At 37.3% G+C, this 16,802-nt stretch overlaps 1 protein-coding gene across 8 annotated transcripts in view; it reads right to left on the bottom strand.

Moving 5' to 3' along the window:
• Positions 1–16,802, bottom strand: part of CPEB3 (cytoplasmic polyadenylation element binding protein 3) — a 95,818-nt gene that overhangs the window by 19,260 nt on the left and 59,756 nt on the right. For 6 of the 8 annotated variants that reach the window (XM_054207216.1, XM_054207214.1, XM_054207212.1 and 3 more), the window contains 2 exons: positions 12,010–12,177; positions 10,076–10,165 (listed from right to left, as the gene is read on the bottom strand). The exons of the other annotated variants lie outside the window; for them this stretch is intronic. In XM_054207216.1, coding sequence (XP_054063191.1) covers positions 10,076–10,165; positions 12,010–12,177 — 258 coding nt within the window. The remainder of the gene's footprint in view (positions 1–10,075; positions 10,166–12,009; positions 12,178–16,802) is intronic. 8 annotated transcript variants of the gene reach the window in all.

The following is a 16,802-nucleotide window of genomic DNA, read 5'->3' as shown; positions in this document are numbered from 1 at the left end:
ACCACAGTAAAATCTACTTGGCTTTAGAAGTGATTAATGAGAATCAGACAAACATTTAACTGCTTCTATATGACAAAAGTGGTCTGGTTACTTCCTACAGATAAGTGATGGAAAGCTTTTTCTGTACTTAGGTATGTTCAAATTCCAGGTAACGCTTTCAGTTCTCCACTCTGTTGTTGCTGCCTTAAACCTCTTTTAGTATCTTAGGTGTTTGTGGGTTTTGAAAGAAAATTTAGCTAGATGTTGTGAACTGACAGTCATTCAAATCAGAATTAGCAGCATTTTTCTTTTATGTGTGCACTATGAAGTGACAGTAGCAAAGAAGGAACATATTTCAGTCTGCTTAGGAGTTTTTTAGCCATTATCCTATGCAAAATTTCGGTATAAACAGTAGCTACATTGAATTATCTAATATACTTCATTTTAGCTTAAATATCTATTCGCTATTTAAATATATCATCAATAAGAGACTTCTCAATCAGAATTAATATTTTCTTCCCCATACAGACATTTCATAGTAGCTAAAAATCCAGTGGGAATTTATGCCAGATCGTATTTTTACCTCCTGAGTAGGCCACGTGTGATGTATAAGGTACTCACAGTGACTCAGTTTGATATAAGCAGTATAATATACATGCACACTCAATTACTATACCATATGTCACAGTCTAATACATTTATTTATCATCCACAAAAATGACAAAGAGATGCACACCCCTAAAAATGCATGATTCAGTGCTCTGATTTAGGAAATGTAAGTCAGTCAGTCATCAAGCTCTGTGTGCTTCTGTTCCACTAAATACAAAGCTTTCTTTAAAAGAGGATCTGTATCTCCTGAAGTAGCAGCTAAAACAGTAAAAATTTTCAACTTAACCCTGTCCCTGATTTGGATAGCTGACGATTTGTAAGATTCATCTTTGATTACTAGAAGATATTCCTAGGGCTCCTCCTTTCTCTTCGAGATCATTTTTTACAACACTACAATTTAAAACCAGTGGTCACAACCAAGTCTAGCTTTTTTAAAATTAAGTGCCCAATAACTTAAAAAAAAATATTCAATTTGCATGTAAATTGGTGTCAATTACCTATATACTGCAGAATACTGAATACTCAGGACCTACTCCTGAAAAATCTACGAGTTCATACAATATTCATAAAACTCATAAAAGAATGCATTCTTTAGTAAGGGCTATCTTTAAGATTTCCTGTTTCTGTCCAAAAGAGACATTGGTAAACTTGTCTGAAATTTGGTTTTGTTGTTTGTTTGTTTTGTTTTTTGTTTTTTGTTTGTTTTTTTTTTTTTGGCCACCATCAGTTCTTTAGATTACTGCATCATTTAACCAAACACTTGTCTATTTTCCATTTAAGTCAGAGGTATATTTAGTCTAAATAAGTCAGGATTTCAAGAAGTTTTACTACAGGTAACAGCTGCACAACAATGAAGAAAAAATACAGGCACTATACACAGGTAAGTCTTATTGAAAAATCCTGCTCAATTATTTCAGCATCTGCCCAAACAAATTTAGTCCAACAGTTAGTCCAGAAAGCGGATGCTTGGAATTGCTATTTAAACAGAACCTACTGAACTGGGCATTTGATTGAAAGCTTGTGATGATGAGTAGTGATTAGTAGATGCATGAACCAGACTCCAGTCAGCTGCTCTTTAGATTTTGGAAGCAGCAATCCCCTTGAGGCAAGCCTTAAATATCAACTGTGACTTAACTCAATGTAGTCTAAGAAAATAGTTGCGTAAAGTATAAGAAATCCTATTGCAATTTTAACCCTTCCAGGCAGCAAGTCAGAGAAAACAGCCTCCCTCTTTGGCACATGACCAACAGGAAAGTGTCTAGATGATTTATGGAAAGACTGTTCTGGAAAGAGAATATTATGCAACTCCAACATGTGACCTTTAGTTTTCCCTAAAGAGTCAGGAGGCTTATGAAAAACACCTACCAGTAGGTGCAGATGAGATGCTGGAAGCAATGCATGTGGCCTAAGTATCTCTCATCACGCAACATACTACCTGGCCCATCAGTCAAAGCAAAACACAGAAACAGAAAAGTGATACATGGACTGCAGACCATGGTAAGGGCTCAGAAAGTACACATCCTTTAATTGCTACCAACAAATCAATTAAGTCTTTTAGAAACCTGAATTTTTTCTGTGGGAAATTGAAGGCCTTTTGATGAGACCGCTGGCCGAGTTATGAGACATCCTGTGTTCTTGCAATAATCTCATAGCCCAACAGAAGAAATCTAGAATTTAATGCCATTTTGAATTCAGCAAAACAACCTTCCACGTTGACTTCTGTGGTGTAAGAAAGCTATTTTGCGTCTATCAAAAACTTCTGAAGAGCCTTTGAACAATTATGACTACAACACTCTTACAGCAATTTGTGACTAATGCTGTAAAATGAAGTTACATGGTTATTGCAGTCAACCCCCTGATTATATAAACCACTTTCCAATAGATTCAGATATGAAAGAGGCTGGTTGACAGATGCACGTCCAGGCTAAAACTCAGAACATCACACAATTGTCTTTACAACTTTTTTCTGGAAACTCTGGGGACTAGCACATTAGCGAGGAAGAGTATAAGAACGAGTTGTTTCTTTAACAAATTAGAAGTGCAGCATGAGAAACTGTAGACTTTTATTCGTCTTCAGGTACCAAATACTAAAATCTTCATTTTCCTGTGCATAACAAGTAAATCTGACACTAAAATTTATCACATTAGCAACGTGCACTGGAAAAGCTACTCTAGGACTATCACAGCCCTTGAACTCTCACTTTTGAGGCAACAAAACTTTTCCTGCTTAAATAATCTGCTTGAGCAATAACGAGGAACCTAGGTGATGCACAGCTACTGCATTTATTTCCTGTATGGCACATTAGCCCCAAATCCATATGACTTCTTCAAAAAACCAGAAAAGTTAGTCCTTTATTTGCCTGTTATATGCATACAAACTTATTACAGTACACAGACATCATATTGTCCAATGTGTTTTGGCTGCTGATACTAAAAATGTTATTCATCTGAAGAAAAGAACTACCAAAAATGCCAGGACACTGTTGAGGATGTACTCCAGCCTATCAGAGAGATCTTAAGAACTGTGAAGTCTTTGGAGGAAGGAAAAAAAAAAAAAAAAAAAAAAAGAGAGTCAGGAAAAAAAAAGTCTACGCATAGACAAGGGTCCTGTACACTAAAACTCAACCACAAATTCTTGAGGACAAAAAAAACCATAACATAAAACAGAGTTCTAAGTTTTGACAACAGCCTTCTTTTGTGTTATAGGCAGAAAATAATATGATTTGGTCCCATTACATAGAATCTCATAAGAGACTATCCCACTTAGGAGAATGTCTTACAGGGTGTTATCAAGCACGTGGTCCTGCAAGATCAGTTCTTACAGAATAATAATTGAGAGCCACTATCAGTAATTGCAGCCCAACATCTGCCCCTCCCAACCCCACCCCCGCACGTCAAAACAGCCCTGAAAAGGAGCCAATCCAGTAATTGTGGGCATTACATCAAATTTGTCATTTCTTGATTGGAAAAAGGTTTCTGACATCACATAAGGAGAATAAAGAAAAGAGGGAAGTAAGCAGAAAGGGATAAATTGTTTTTTGAAAAATAAGATTTTTCTCTTAAAGGAACATTTGGTTTACGCTAACAAAGAAGACAGAAGCTGCTGGGGTTGGATTTACTCTGCTTTATGACTTTGTACTAGAACCCAGAAGCCCAAATTTCATTCTTGAATCCTACACCACCCACCCTTTCTAAACTTGCACAGTCCTGGCTCTCAAAAAAGGTTTTCGATAATAACCTGAACTACATTAGGAATATTTGGCTACAATCATTATATACTCCTCATGATAAATAGCCTTTATTTACTTATTTGGTTACTGTAGTCATAAGCAATTAGTAAGACTGACAGGTAGAAACACCTTTACTACCAAATCCTGTGGAGACTATGGATGCTGAGCCTCTTCTGAAGAGACCTGGCCATTCCTTAATTGCTGATTGAAGAAGCGTCAACAAATGCTTGCTAAAAAATTGTGGTTCTTCAGGGATAAAAAAAAAAACAATAAATAAAATCAATAGCAACCTAGCAATTCCGAAAGAAAGTATCATTTGTTGAAAGCTGGGAGAGAATAGTCCTGCAACACTACTTCAGAATCAGACTTGTTCTGCCTAGGCTTGATTGCTCAAAAATTTATTTTGCCTCATGAGATTCTTGTTTACCCCTAGAAAAAGAAATTGCAAATGGCATAGTTTTAGGGACACAGATTCTCTGATAGGAAGCAAGCTCCTTGAATGCTCTTTGATAACTGGCACAGCAGTCTCAAAGACAGACATTTTAAAATCATCATTATCAGTACAACATTGTCATGGTTTAGGCACCAGGACAAACATGAAGAACCCTCAAACAATTAGGACAAGAAAGGAAATAGTGTGAAGAGCTTTACAAAGGGAGGCTTAAACAAAAGTAATCAAAAGCCTAAAAGAAAATTCTATACAAAACCAAGCTGAAGTTACACAGCTACAGAAGAGCAGGTCAGTATGTACTGCATTTTGCTACCACGCAATTTTATGAATTGCATTGATTTGGGATTATGCTGCCCTGCTGTGGGAAGACGCAGGGACTATGAATTCTATACAGGGCCTCAGATGTCAATGGGTAAAAGACTGATACTGTGCATGTGTGTGTTGGAACAGACAAAGTTTAAAAAAGATCTTGCATCACTATTTGCCATACCATGTATTTCTGGATCAGGAATGTCAGTTTCCATTCTAGCAAGCGGCATGATCTCTGACTTCAGTTTTTAAAATACAAAACTTGTCTAGGCCTTTTAAGCTGGACTTTGGTGGTATGGTATTAGATCAGTTAAGCTAAAGCAATTAGTTTCAGTACAACAGATTGCTGTATTCGGACAAACCAGATACCTTCTTATGAATATGGCTGATGAAATTAAAATTATGACTCCATACTTTCTCCTTGCAGCCGTTCATTCTTTCTCCTCTGGCAGAAGCTACTGTTGCCACTGCAGTGACAATGGAATTAGCCATGCAAATGGTTCTCATCCCCAAAATCAAGATCAGCCAGAAGACTACAAACAACAGTGTTCGCATCTAACGTTACCATCAGGAAGGCTCATACAGTCTGTCCCACCAGTTGTTTTAAATTAAAGCATGAGAATCACTTCATAATGTTACTTTGTGCAACTTTGCATACACTATTTGCTTCTTCATGAGATCTTGTTCACCTTTAGTGTCCCCTGTGGAGCAGCAGGGACAAGTGTGCTTATTTTTATCAAATAACAGAATAACTAAGTGAAGAACAGGGAGAACACAAGAGGCTCAGACTGCTGCACCACACATCTAAATCAATTGTAAAGCCAAAGCATTCCTCCCATTCCAAACCCATCCTATCTCCAAGCTCTGCCATGCTTCATTTTCTCACTCTAAATCTCATCTTTATCCAAACATCAGTCCTCCTAAATGGAAAGAAACAGAGGAAGACGTTACATAATTTTTGTAATTTTAAAATACATTGTGCAGTTTTTAGTGATTGCTAAAAAAAAAATCATAGTTAACACAAAGAAAAGAATCAGTAAAGACTTTTTAAAAAGTTGTTTTAAAGCTTGCAATCTGTTAAAAAAACCTAGAAGAACGTTTTTGAAACAGTTGGCACCATCTGTTTAATGAAAAAAAGGGGGGAAAATTACTGTAGTTAGCAGAAGCATTGCTTAACTCAGCAGACCAGCAAATAAGTAAAAAACCCATCAATTTGTATTTCAATAAAATATAAATTATCTGGATTTTGCCAGAGAGAAATAGACTGTGTCGTGGTAATGTGTAACTACATTTGATAACATTCTTTAGCACTATTTCATTATTTCTCAACATCTCGTAGGTATTCAAAAAATACTTAGCCACAAACCACATTTAATTCCCAGTACTCTGTGGTGAAAGCCAAGTAAACACATTACAAACTGGGCATCTGCTTACCCAAGACCAACACATGGCATTTATAATTTTGCCAGTTCCGTTACTAACATATCCAAACAGATGCCAAAGGATGTAATCCAAAGACTTTTCAGGCAATGGGAATGAATTGGCCTTATTCAGAAGCAAAGCATTAAAATCACCTAATGGATGACACCAACATAAAAACATGGTGCTAAGCTTTACAATGCATAGGAGGGGTAAAAAGAAATGTTAAGGCAATAATACAGATGCTCAGAACTAGAAATAGGAACCTCTTATACACATTGTCAGCTGTTATCAGCTTCTCTTGCCCAAGTACATAAAATACACTTTCAGTGACAAAACAGCTGGGTGCCACCGGTCCCTCTTCTCTCAGTAACGTAAATATTGAGCTCGCTGGCAACAAATACATCTGGTAAGGGCTGTTTGATGTATCAGATGATTTTGGTTTTGTCATCATAATAACAAAAACTCAACCATTTAGCAAGCCAGATCGCTTTCCTAAACAGATGCTCACAGCGTATTCTGTAATGTCAGGCAAGACTCAGTAAAGATAACAAAAACCTACAATATCTGGTAAAATATACTGGATAGTATAGATGTGCTTGAGGAGTATGGTGCAGACACATCCACCTTGATCTGCGATCCCCCAAGGCCCAAAACCATCACCTTGGCACTGCACTGAAATAAGCCTTATATAACTCACCATGCCAGAGACTGCAGTTCGGCATTTAGCACACAACCAGTTTATGTCCATCAGGTCCAGCACTAAACTTGAGGTAATGTGCCTAAGTGGACCTCTGGTGACACCATACTGCTCAGAATGCCCAATCCAGGAAAACCTTTGTTCAAGCTGAATGCTGCAGGAGTTTTTCTGGACCCCAGTTAGTCCTGAAAACAGCTTACATGCCACTGCACCTAAGCTAGTCAACCACACCAACTAATACATCAGCTAAATAAGGCTTGCTAGAACTGACTACACATCTGTGGCCTGACTTGCCCACTAAACGAACCAGATAAAGCCCTCGGGGGTGGTGGGGGTCACTAGACTGTAAGCAACATTTTATTTTAATCTTTCAGATTTTATGCTTGATCATATTATCCATGGCTAATAGTTCCTGCAGCCTTTTGTTCCTGACCATAAGAATATCAAAAAAGTGCTCCTAATATAGTGCTATTATAGGGAATTCATATATTGCACCAACATAGTAAACATTCCACAAATTCAATAAATTATACCAGTAGATAAGTAGATACTGGAAGTCTGTATTAATACACTCAGGTCTGTGAGGGATGACATCACTTGGATGTAACTAGGAAGACAGAAAACCATGATGTAAAACTGCCCTAGTGTGAAACTCAGCTGACTGTGCTGACCCATGGCATCAGCTACTGATGTTGTCTGCTCCAGACCTCTAACCGAATGCTTACCAAAGCAAACAAACAAAAAATACTGAACTTTGTTATAAGTCCAGACACTGCCCGCTGGTCTGACCCTACAGACATGAAGGAGTAATGAAAGAGGCTCTCCATCAAAAGGACACTAAAGTCTGTCTGGAAGTGATGGCATATTTTCAGAAAGAGCAGGGTTCAATTTTACTGCCAGGGCACATTCAAGTAGGTGGGAGAAGCCTTGTAGGTCAGGCTTTTTATTAACGTGGGAACAAAGACTAGCCTCCACGTCATCCCCACTGCATTCCAGCCGTCCGTTTTTCTTGTTTTCCTTTGAGATTGCTAGCACACAAAAACCATCTCATTCTCTCCTCTATAATTTAATTTATCTTTTTTTGGGGGGGACATATTTTCCATTTGAAAGAATCATATTCAAAATATCATAGAATTTACAGACTAGCAATGCAACATGGAAAAGAAGCTATCCAGAAAAAGGAAGGGAGAAAACATTTGAATTCATGAGTATTTGACAGCTGAATAAGTCATGTCACTGAATTTTGTATCAAGCATAATTTGAAATATCCCTTTTCATTTCACTGTATTTTTAAAGAAATGCCTGATAATGCATCAAAACAGAAAAAAAAATTACTTAATTTTAATTCTAAAGGAACTTCTGATGAAAACCAGCCTTTGAGGCATTTTATTGTGGTACTTCTGTCAATGATTCCATAATAACTCTGGAGAAGAAGTACTCTCTATAAATAAAACAGACCAAAAAGCTGTGAAAAACAATTATAACACACATTCAAACTTTACCCTTTGAGTCCTGGTAATGACATTCTGTCTTCTATGCAGATGCTGTCCATGTGGGATCAGAGTAAGCCAAGCACATTTGACCTACCAAGCTTAACATGACTGTAAGTGAATCTCAAAGACAGGAACGCAGGACGTATGATGCTGCAGCCCTGATTGATAACTAAGAAGTCAGTTATAAATAAATCTGGAACAGTTGGGATTGACTGTTGTTTAGCACTTTCAGACAGACATTCAGGGCAACTGGCAGGGATTTTGAAAGCTGTTTCCTATATTAGAATCATGACAGAAATAGAAGTGTGGCTGCATTCCCTTGTCTTCTGCTAAAATAGAGCTTACTCAAAAACATTTTTACAAGTTTGGCGAGGCATAACTAGTCCACTGTCAGATACAGAGCAAAATCATACTTGGAAATCCCATGTTGATCTACCATGAATAGTTACTTATGGAATTAATAAGAACAAAAAAAATGGCAAGTACTAGGAGATATCAGGGACAAGGAGAAGCTGGGGTTACTACATTATTTTTTAAACTTGTAAGTGAAGGTACAATCAGAATTCGCTAGCCAAAAAGACCCTTAAGACCTTTAATAATAAAATAAAAAAGGGAAAATCATATATTTTACCAACTGTCCTTAGGAATATGTGGGGTTTTTTTCAGGTTTGGGGTGTTTTGTTGCTGGTTTGGGTTTTTTTGTTTTGTTTTTAAATTTAAGAACAGATGTTGCATAACAACTACTGACAGCAAGACCAAGTTGTGAGACTGGAATGGGAAAGAGGGAGCATGTATGGGTCTTCTTCTGTTTTTAAGTGCCCCAAATACCATTTACAGGGCAAGCATTTGTCACAGAGTTCTCTCGCCTCCAGCACTTAAGCTTCCAGATAAATTAAGTTAGCTTTTATTTAAGTGGGTTTTGCAGCCAAAATATACCTACCAAAATATTGAGGGATTTGCTAGTTCACTGACTGAACAGCCCATTGTTCTGCCAAAATTATCAGTGGCCTTAATGAGCAATTAAGAGCTTTCAGGGTCAGTGAGGACAGAAAATCTTAACAGATAGATCAGAAATTCTGTGTATAACATCATGCTGTTTCAGATCATGAGTGACCTCCCAAACTATATGCAAGAGGCATGTGTGACTGAGAATAGAATGTGTACAGTGTAATACAAAATCATAGGAGAGACTAGGATACAATAAGAGCAATTTGATTTAGCCAAGTAACTCTCCCGAACAGGTTTCCCATAAACTACTCTTTCTCAACCAAAACAGGTCTGCACAGTGTTTCGCTGACAGATACGAAATTGCGCCACCTGCACGCACTCTAAGCCACCCACAACCACATCAGCTCCAGCCCAGAAACACTGTGACCGTGGTGCAGGTGCCAGCCAGCCATCTCTCAGCAGAGCTCGGGGCTGTGGTTCAGCACCCGGTGCGCCCTGAAGCGGACCTCCTGGTTCCGAGCAGGATCACAGCTTCTTAGGTCAGGACACGCACAAAGTGGACTCACATTTCTCTGCAAAATACTGTGTACCTGATCTACCTGTGACTTCCAGCTATTATTCCTATAGTTTCTACAATATGCAAAATGCAACAGAATCAGCACTATGAAATCTCTGCAACTTGCCTTCTAAAGTAAGCCTAGTATAAACAGGCATAATCCAAGGACTCCAGGCTTGCTGAAACAGTGCACATACAGGACTACATTTCAGTCATTGAACTGTGTTTTTTCCGTCACGACAACTGCTGAAAATACACTTATTGAAAGAGAGAAAATTCATCATAAAGAGTCAAATCTTTTCTTTGTAATGGATTGCCACATTGCAGACGTAGTTTCCTTTTACGAGAACAGCCTGCATAAATGTATTTTAAACTAATTACCTTTAGGTGGAAAATATGACTTGCTTTCAGCTTTGTGAGGCCAGTCCACCACAAGAGGTCCAAACCTACGAAAGCTGGCAGTGATCTCATCTACAAAAAACAAAGGAGGCACCTTAGAGAGAATCTGAAGACTGACAGTGGCAAGGTAAAAATTCTTACTTCAAAAAACAAACAGTCTATTTTCTACACCTGTTAAGAACAATGAAAACTGCAATAACGTACATAGAGGATATCTAAATATTCTTTCACCTCTGTGCTACACATGGATGCTTAAAAAAGTAATTTTACTTTCCACTAATGCAAGCTTGCAGCAGGATTAAATGCAAACATGATCTATCAGAAGTGAATATGCTTCAGCTGCGGTCTATTTCTAATTATAGCCACAAAGCAGGGTCAGATGCAGCCACATGGGACTGAAGGAGGAGCTACATGTTGGCATGGCCGCTCCTTGCAGCATACCCTAGAAAGCAGGCTGCATCAGGTCATGCGACTCTGGGGATTTCACCTTCCTCAGTCCCCTCCGGAAATCTGCCTTGAATTATCAAGTTATTTCTTTGCTTTTTAAGCATCTATTTAGAAACACTGTGGAACACACATCTCAAACTATCGTATAGCACAATTCTGGCTTACATGCAAGCACTTCAGAAAAAAGTATTTTATTTTTTAAAAATCTTTCTTCTCAATGCATTTATTTATGTCCTTTAAAGAAAAAATTAGTTTAAAATTGTGTCTAATGTGATACTAGATAAATCAGAGCAACAATCCATCAGGAGAGAAGGCTGAAGACAAAAGCAGTAGTTTTCCAATTTTTTGATTGCTGTTCGAGATATGTCCAACCTATCTGACCCCATGAGCTGCACGTCAGATTTTTCAAGCAACTAGAGTCACAAAACACATACTGCATAACTCAGGAGCTGAAGGAAAAAGGTGTTACTGGAATTGATCTCTCATGGAAGAGGGTGACAGCTCCCAAGTGGCCATGTTACTTCCTCGCAGAATGGGCTGGGCGTGTATTTTGATTCTGATTTTGACCCAGGATCATTCACATCAGTTGTACCTGTTGGCCTGCTTCTTCTCACAGCTGGGGATTCAGATTACCCAGCAGTCCCTGTATCAACAGTCCTGCAACTCATCATGTGACATGGGAACTGCATTTGAGCTGTTTGTAAACCACAGATTGGCAACTTATACTATTTCTTTATTAAAATTGCATGTGGCTTAGGCTTCAATTTAGTAGATCAGATTTGGAGATCCCTCTCTTTTCATTATAAGGCATCCTCAAATTCCCTGTGTATGTCAATTCAAGGTAGACAGTGGTGGATTCCATCTATAATAAGAAAAATACAACAAAAGCTGTCACAATTTTGGTTTGCGAGTCAGGGTGTGTGGAGGCACACACACACAAGTAGAGCAAATATTGATTTAGATTGAGAAAAAACCTGACCATCCCTATTAAGCTGGTTTTTATTTTGTAACCATATTAATAGCCCTACATTTGTCAACTGAGCTCTGCATATATGCTGGATATAAGAGCTGATTGATTAAAGCCTGATTTATTTTGGTAAGGACTGTATTAACAAAGGCCTTAAAGCCAACCACATCTTTTGAAAAGAACAGGGAAAGACTATGGAGGAGTGACAGTACCCACTAAGTTCCCTTTTTCAGCTTCACATACATGGAAACACATGCTGCTATTGCAGATTAGAAAACCTGCTATTTCTGTCTCCATCTCTTCTGATCTGCAGTATAAAAGAACGTCAAGTAAATTCTGAGGTGAAGCAGGGGGTGGTGGTGTTTGTTTTAAATAATGCCACAGGCACTACAAGCGACATACCTGGGAAAATACATTTGTTTTTAATGGAAATCTGCCCTTTTTAAAGTAATTACATGAAAGCCAATTCCCACATCTCACCAATGTAACTTATTCACAGTACCTTCATCAATGTCAGGAGGAAGACCTCCAACAAACACCTTTCTAGAATAGCGTTCCACTCTTTCACCATTCTGACAGCGTGTTGGAGAGCTGAGACCCGATGATAAAGACTGATCACCATGACTGTCGTCTAGGAAGCCATCTTCAAAAGGAAAGAGTGAAGACCGACCTGTAACAGATTTTGTAGTATCTATAATTAACGCTATTTCCTGGAGAATTAAATATTTCAGTAAAAGACGTTATATTTTCCTTTTACAGTTTTGCTTTAACAGATTTTGCATTAAAGGGCCCAGCTAAGCAGTCCAATTAGCCAAAGGACATTCATTAGTATTGCTTCTATTTTTCCAAGCCTATATTATATTATCCTTACAAGAAAATAAACCTAATTTAGCTTTAAAGCAAATCCTTGCAAATGGCTAGCAATGATAACCAACAAGTTATCTGATAAAATTGTGTGTCATAGCTATAGAAAGAACCTTTATAAGATTTGCATTTCAGACCGATTCTTAGAGATTTAAATCTTCCATAACAGATCTTGAAGGAACGATCTTAAAGAGCAGATCCCTCAAGCCATTGCACTGCAGAGCAGGACAGTCTCCTTCAGAGTGCTTTACAGGCTCCTAACCACAAGGGCTGCATCACTTCCTCCTCAAGTGAACAGAGGCTCAGTCTGAATAGGGGGGCAAACAGCAAAATAAACATAGAAAAGCTTTGTATTGTGGATATTAAATATGTAAGTGAAGCAAGAAGCTTAGCTAACAAGAAAAAAAGAGTTTAAAATCTTATTAAATAAACCACAAAAAACCTGCACTTGAAGAAAAAAGTTGTTAGCTAGGATAGCCTGTCAAGCTGTTACTCAGTGTTAAAACACCCCTTCAGTAATGAGTTAACAAAAAGTAACATAAATGGCTGCAACTCAGTTTGTTAATGAAAAGAATTTATTTGTGGTCATCGGATGCAATTAACTTGTTGCTATTACTACAAAAGTATACACGTTATCTTAAGAACAGATCTATTAACCCAGAAGCGATATCAAAGTCTGTAAGTAAGCAATGCTGTAGAACACACCATCTTTAGAATTTAATAATTCCCTATACCTGAGTTGAAAAATAAATCCTGCAACGTAGAGAGATGTATAAATGGGAACCCCCATCTCAACTCTGAACAGGGTAAATGTCCCCTCATATCATGGGAGATTGCTCCCAGGCATGGAATTATAATTAATTGATACAAACAGTTTATAGGGGGGCTAATTACAAATACAAATAGCAGGGCACATAATTAAATTCAAAGGTAGTGGATCACATGAAACCAACTTCTGGCAAGACCTAAGGAAGAATTGATACCATACCGGTATTAGCAGCACAGGGAAGTACAGGGAAAAAAAACAGGGACAAGGAGAAAAACCAAGACATGCAGAGGGACACTAGTGAGAAAAATGCATGCACTGAAAATACCAGTAAAGGAGTCTCCAGTACTAAAGGACAGATTACAAAAAGAAGCAGCTACCCTATATATGCAAAACAAGCTAACAAAAAAAAACCAGGAAAGATGGTCTGACTGACACAGAACACCAGCCTGATATCTTTATGAACACTGGGTACTAGAAAAGTCGTGATTAGAAAGAATATATTGAATGCACAACATTGACAGAGATCACAGATATAGAAATCCACTGAAGCAAAAATCCTACTGTGCTTTCTAATCACCACCATAAAAAACAGGGTAAATGCCACAATCAGAGAAGGACTTAGAGATGCTACTCTTCAGAGTCTAGTACAACTAGTCAGAAATAGTGGATTTAGAGCATAAAACAGGAAGGACTATTGATGAATATTCCGTTAATGGCAAACAAGTCATGCACATATATAAACATAATGCATTTCAGCATAAAAGAGAATACATGCATGAGAGAAATAATAATTAGGAAGGCTAAAATTGTGTAAAAGTATCAAATCAGAAAATCCATTGAAAAGTAGGAAATTTGAAAACATTCGTAAGATTGACATTACTAAGACGCTAAATAATCTTTTAATTCCCACACCCCCAACCTACCTTCTTGTAAAAAATAAGAACACGGGCCATTAGTAGAAGCTGACATATCGAATTAATAGGTACTAGAACAAGGTGTTCAACTAAAATACAGGTATATAGAGGAGGCTGAGTAAGTGCTGAGTTCTGAAGGAAATAACAAAAATGCACAGCAGCTTAAAAAGCAAGGTATCGCCTCTTATGCCAGATGCTTGACAGTCTGCAAGCATTGTACTCATCTTAAGTAAATGCAAAAGATGATCTAACACTTTATACTTAAGTCAACTATAGAGTTAAATGTATAAAGTATACATTTAAAATAATGGAAAGCATATGGACAAGCTAATAGGGAATGATTGTTCACTGTGTCTTCCAGTAAGGGGAAACTAAAGTGCACTGAACACAATCCATACATGGCAAGGCTGAAAGCAAGTCAAACTGTGGAACCCCTTGCAACAGGCTTTTTAAGATGCTGAGAAGTTTATGTAGGTTCAGAAAAGGGAATGAGCAAGAATAGGAGAAAAATCCATTCTGAAGCAATAAATATTGAGACATCACCTCAAGAAACCGCCAGAGGCAAATCTCTGGGAGAGTATTATGGGAAAGCATCACTAAATGCCCTATTTTTATACTCTGCGCCCCTTCCCTGGCATCTCTAAGTCTTCAGTGTAGCAGAATAGATTTTGGGTTGATTTCCCATAGCTATGCTTACATCTGTACCTGAAAAACTGGTTGTAAAAGTTAAAAACAAGGTACCTAGAAGAACATGACTCAACAGCTCTAAGCATACGTACAAAGAAACGCTCGCCTCTTTACTCAAAGAAAACAGAAGATCAAATAGAGAACGGATAGGTTATGGCAAGCCCCAGGAAATTTCTGACAAAACCTCTTCTCACTGAAGATGCTTAGTCACAGTGACAGAATCAAAGACTAATTAAAATATCCGAGTATAATAAACATGAAATGAGTCCCTGCACAGATTTGCCTCCAGGTACTCTGCTTATTACCACAATGGTAAAAACAATAATAGAGAAGGATATATGAGAACATTTGATAAACAACACTTTTTTTTTTTTTTAACAGTCTATTGTAGAATTTCATGTTTCTTTAGATTAAGAAAGCTTGAAACAACATTATAAAATTCAAGGTAATAAAAAAGCATGAATATCACAAACTTTAAGATCGTATGAGTAAGACAAGTCACAAAATCCCTAACATTAATGACAAGACACACGCATACACACACACAAAAATCTACTTGTTACTATAGAAAAGCCTGAATTTCACACAGGAAACAAATACTGAGTGAAACATGCTTTTTTGTTACAGTGAAAAAAAAATAAATCTGAAAGTCCAGCACATTCAGAACCTGTTTGCCCTGTTTTGTCGTAACTACAATTTGTATAAGACAGCCTACACTACATTCATCATAATTATTGCCACATTATTATATTTCACTTCTACAAGTAAACATTAGTTGCAAGAAGTTAATAGCGCCCAACTGATTCCCCCCTTCCTTCCCTACTTTGGTGCCATTTGTTCAACCTGGAAACCCTTGCACAATCATAAAATGAAATTAAACAGTGTTTACATGCACAGAGAGTATACAATATTATATACTCCGCATACTTTCCAATTTGTTTCAGTACCATGAGAGCACTCAGAAAGTGTAAGGATGCATTCCACATCTGTTAACAATAGCATTTTTTCTGGAAGTGGGCAAACTAGGAAGGTAACTTTATGGAGAAAACTTAAATCTTCTATTTTTGTTTCAACTATCAGATAAACACTAAAACCAGTCAGCTTTGAACAAAATAAGCTCAAATTCTGTGTTACAAACTGTGTTAGTACAGACTGTACAGCCTACTGCCTCAATCCATACATATGTACAAACTACAAGTTACTTATACGCTATCAGCTTGCTTGGATGCCTACATTTGTCTCCAAGCTTCTTCACAAGTGTGATGCAAATTCTACATTTTGAAAAGGAAGCGATGTCACATGCATAGCTGTCACAGAACATACACGAGACAGAAGATAAAATGAAGTTTAATGCCAAAATGCCCCAAGCAGGTGGCACCGCCCAACTCTAATTGATAAAAGCTGCAATCTTCACTGTTATTTTCCCAAGAGAAAACCAGTCTGTGTAAGCTACAACAAAGACCATAAATGTAAGGTACATTAGTACTTTTCTTGGTAGTCAGCAAGCTTGCTATTGGCCATGTTCATTAATCTCTCAGAATAAACATATGCAGCACTGTACATTTCTAAAATGTTTTCAGTCTGCTTTTAGTTTTTAAGGGTTGTCTATGATAAAATAAAGTTAAAATGTGCTCAAATGTTTTATCTTTTTAGATTATTATTATTATCAATATTCACTGTTGAGGACAATTATTAATATTGGTATTCACAATGTTCTAACTAAGGCAATCCAATGTAATATGCAATGAAAGATTTTTCATCTAAGAAAAAAATATTTTTGAAGTGTTCAATGCACTAGTTAAACATTGCAGTTCTATAAAAAAAAAAAAAAACCAAAACAAACCAGAAACCACTCTTTTTTTTGGAACACTAGAGATTTAAAGTCATAAATACGCATCATGAGAGAGTTTTTACATTCAGTCATCCTCCAGTTCACTGATAGTAGCAACACACTTGAAGTTATCAGCTCAAGATCATCATTGCTTTAATCTGCTATTAAAAGGGAGATGTTTTGCAAATGAAGAATAGGAGATTGATACAAAGCAATTGATCAACCAAATA

Source organism: Rissa tridactyla, chromosome 6 (genome assembly GCF_028500815.1).
Source record: "Rissa tridactyla isolate bRisTri1 chromosome 6, bRisTri1.patW.cur.20221130, whole genome shotgun sequence".
In the NCBI taxonomy this organism is placed as follows: Eukaryota; Metazoa; Chordata; class Aves; order Charadriiformes; family Laridae; genus Rissa; species Rissa tridactyla.
The sequence above is the reverse complement of the archived record's forward strand: the minus strand, read 5'-3'. Positions and strand labels throughout refer to the sequence as shown.